The sequence below is a fragment of the Oratosquilla oratoria genome, chromosome 26, assembly GCF_046742065.1.
Source record: "Oratosquilla oratoria isolate Oo_2021 chromosome 26, ASM4674206v1, whole genome shotgun sequence".
Taxonomy (NCBI): domain Eukaryota; kingdom Metazoa; phylum Arthropoda; class Malacostraca; order Stomatopoda; family Squillidae; genus Oratosquilla; species Oratosquilla oratoria.
In genome coordinates, this window is record NC_134802.1 from 26641651 (window position 1) to 26646142 (window position 4492).

Here is a 4492-nt window from a genome sequence, read left to right on the forward strand (position 1 = left end):
GGGGTCAGGTATAGCTGATCAAAATCGCTTGGCGGCAGGTAGAGTGAAAGAAAAAGTAGCACTATGTATGGAAGGATGGAATCATGATTGGTTTAGTTAAGTTTGCTTTCAAAATGGTCATTTGCAAATGAATAAAATCATGTGATTGCAACCAGAATAATAGGACGAATTTCTCTCGATATAGAAGTTATTAACCACTACACTAAATCTAATGTGACAGTGATAAGATTTCACCAGCATTTGCATTAGCAAGGCTGAGAGATATTCCTCATTTTCTGTGCTTAAAATATTTATTTGTAATATGCACAGTATTTTTTGCTTTTTACTTTCATAAATATTAAGTTTAATATTTCTTGTGATATAGTAGAAAAATAGATCTGTTGGTGTTAGAAGGAGAGGAACCTACGACAGGAGGCGCATAGCTACGGGTGAACCCGTCATCTTTGCCCTATGCGCTTAAGTGACTTTTGGGTCAGGTAACAGTTACTGGTGGGAATTGGAGAGTATTACAAGATTCGAACCCACAACTAAGCAAATGCGAGATTAGGACTCTTCTCGTGACGTCACCAGTACTGGATCTTTTAGTAATCCAAAAATGTCACGTTAAGTCACACCAAATTAATTAGATTCACAATGTTAAATTTGTGCTACCTTTATACACATGTGCAATTAGGAACAAAATCCTGTGTAGACTCTATGACTATACTATCCTCTTGAAGCCCTAGAATCCCTCTTGTCTATTTTCTAACTTGATGACATGCTAGACTTATGGTTCATTTGTTTTTGTGCGTTTGCTGTGATGGGGCTCTACCCATAATCTCCGTTCATAAAGGGATGGGTCTTGAGCCAATCCTCACACACCTTGACTCTCGTAAACTTATACGAGCGGCTGTACCACCAGCGATAAATTGATTTATTCCATCATTTGACAACAAAAAGTTTCCCTCAGCTGAGTGAAAGCACCTGTTGGAAAGCACAATAGAATATGAAAAAAGTGAAATCATAATGAAAAAGAGTTCTCCAAGAGATCTGCCTAAATTAAACAAAATGGCAAAGAAAGTTTCTTCATGTGTTCCGAAAAGGGACACCATTTCCTCAGAAAGATGTAAAGAGTTCCATGTCAACGTAAGGAAGGAGGTTTTTAGTATACATACATACATACATACATACATACATACATACATACATACATACATACATACATACATACATACATACATACATACATACATACATACACACATACATGTATATATGAATACATATATATATATATATATATGTATATGTATATATATATATATATGTATGAATGTATATACACAGTATATATATATATATATATATATATATGTGTGTGTGTGTGTGTGTGTGTGTGTGTGTGTGTGTATATATATATATATATATATATATATATATATATCTATATATATATATGTATCTATATATATATATGGGGTGAAAGTGGCATTACAAAAGAGAGGAATGTCTGTGGAGGAAGGACGGGAGAGGACAGAAGATAGGGGGGAATGGAGAGGGGTTGCGTATAGATGATGCTGTGATGCATGAGGGGGAGTGGGTGGGGGATGGGGATGAAGAAGTATGTGTGAGAAAAAAAATTGACGCAGCCCGAAGGGATTTCTCCCCGTCTTTTCCTTTTCTGGATGAGGGGACAGACAGGAGGGGTCGCCGAATTTATGAAGCGGTCTTGCTGTCGATGTGCTACGTTTTGCGACACTGCTTCTGACCCAGGGCAGTGAACAGGATGCAGGGATGACCCGTCATCCAGGAGGTGCCAAGATAAGAGGGAGGGAGGAGGGTAGAGGGGAGTGGAATATATAGGAAATGGAATTGGTGGGAGTGGTTTACCATGCCTTTTTCTATTTGGCTACCCCCCGTGTAGGGGAAAAGGGCCTTTGGTATATATATATATATGTATGTGTATAAGCAGTATATATATATATGTGTATATATATATATATGTATATATACTGTATAAGAATATATATATATATGTATATATATGCACACATACAGACATATGTATATACATATATATATATATATATATATATATATATACATATATATATATGTACATATATATATATATATATATATATATATATAGACATAAATATTTGTATATATATATATATATATATATATATATATATATATATATATATATATATTGACTGCATGTTATAGTGACAAAGTAGCATGCAGTTGATGATTTAAGGACTATATGGGGCGCCCCTACGGACTAGAGCCACACATCATTTTGTCTGTCATGGAGGAAGACTATGTTTATAGACAAATAATGACACTTTTATTATACTGCGACTGTCCCTCCGTTATGCAGCCCCCAAACCCCTTGTTACTGTTCTGTACCATTTCTCTGAATATCCATTTGCTTTTTTCGCCTACCCTGTGGTGGGGGACATATGGCTGCCACCAAGTCTTCCTACTTGAGTCGTACGAGGCGACAAAAAACGGGACGGGGGATAAGACTAGGAATCCTGCTACCTGTAGCCTTACAGGGGACATCCCTAAAAGAAGTAAAGGCATATACATACACACACACACACACACACACACACACACACACACACACACACACACACACACACACACACACACACACACACACACACACACACACACACACACACACACACACACACACACACACACACACACACACACACACACACACACACACACACACACATATATATATATATATATATATATATACATATATATATATATATATATATATATATATATATATTTCCTGGACTACTTTCGTAATCATTTTGTTTCATATGTGGGGACAATAAACTCTCACTGTTCTTACAGATAGTGGCTGGTAAACACGCCTTTGCTGTCAACTCTGGCCACGAACAACGTATCCGGCCAAAGAGAGCAATTATAAACTCAGACTTCTATGAAGGTGGCCACGACATTTCGCTCCTTATCTGCACGAAAATTTAAATTTCACCAACTACGTCATGCCGATTACTTTGCCTCCGCCTATGCATGAGCCTTCGGGTGAGTGCGTGGTTTCTGGCTGGGGTCGCCTCTGGGAACATGGTGACAGACCACAAGTCCTCCAAAAGGTAAAGGTGAACTATATCCCAGACGATGAATGCCAGAAACACTTTACCGGTTTTACCATCCACGACTCTGAAGTCTGTGCAGGAGTTACTGAAGGAGGGAAGGACGCCTGCCAAGGGGATTCCGGAGGTCCTCTGGTATGTTCCACACGAGATGAGTTTCCGTATCTAGCTGGGATTGTCTCCTGGGGTGTCGGGTGTGCAAGACCTGAATATCCTGGAGTTTACACGCAAGTGTCTTACTTCATTGACTGGATTTATGGAAATATATAAATATAATTATATAGTATTTATAAAGCCATCAATACGCTGTCATCGGAGACATCCATATTCAAGACGAATTGCTCTCTTACCACACGTCTTCGGTTTTAATTTCATCATTTGATATCTCATCATATATCAGTAACCACAATAAGTGTTATTGTAGTGACTATTAAAAGGTCAATCACCAAATATGAGTGTACAGTTTTCAATATAAAATTATGTTGTGATAAAGGATAATAAATATAGCTATGCTACTCAGATTACTTCTGTATACATTATGTTTTTTTAGTAACGTAATGACACTCATCTATCAGAAAATTAAATATCAATTATGTCTTTAACCAAGAAAAGAGTCAAAGAAATATTGATTTCATAGGTGCCAAAATGTCCAAATATCATTGTATAGAGAAAATAACTATTATGGCTATTACGAATGGAATTGTGTGTGTGTGTGTGTGTGTGTGTGTGTGTGTGTGTGTGTGTGTGTGTGTGTGTGTGTGTGTGTGTGTGTGTGTGTGTGTGTGTGTGTGTGTGTGTGTGTGTGTGTGTGTGTGTGTGTGTGTGTGTGTGTGTGTGTGTGTGTGTGTGTTTTTGTTTGTGTGTGTTGTTGTTGTTGAAGTGGACAGCATTTTGGTAGTTATAGATTATCTTTTGTATATTTTCCAGCTTTCTAACAAGGATTCGGCCCTATGGGGGTGGGCAAATACCAGTTGACCAAAACTAGTAATCTAATTTTCAAGAAAATCTTTAACATATAAATAACATTCGTACAGAAATATAGGACTTGGGAGGTTACATCGGTATTAAAACATTACAAAAATTACAATAATAGAAATAAACACGAATAAATCAAATGGTTACAAATAGAAGTACGTGGACTGCTGAGTGACAATACTTACAAAAAAGAAATGAAAATAGAAATAAAAATAAAAGAATGACATATGAGAGCATGGGCCTTTGGTTCATAGTCTACTAGTCCACTTCGTTCTTTGTTGTTCCATTTAGATTTCTCCACGTCCATTTACGACCTACACGCTTTTGGAAGAAAGTGTTCATTATCCCCATGTTGTAGTTCTCTAAAAAAAAAATAGACTAACATCTCGCCT

At 37.0% G+C, this 4492-nt stretch overlaps 1 protein-coding gene across 1 annotated transcript; it reads left to right on the forward strand.

The window, feature by feature from the left end:
- Positions 1-2865: 2865 nt before the first annotated feature.
- Positions 2866-3611, forward strand: LOC143039201 (trypsin-1-like; the record flags this gene model as incomplete). The annotated part of the gene is given in 1 exon segment (XM_076209059.1): positions 2866-3611. A coding segment is annotated over 1 exon segment (378 nt). The 3' UTR covers positions 3396-3611.
- Between the last annotated feature and the right edge of the window lie 881 nt (positions 3612-4492).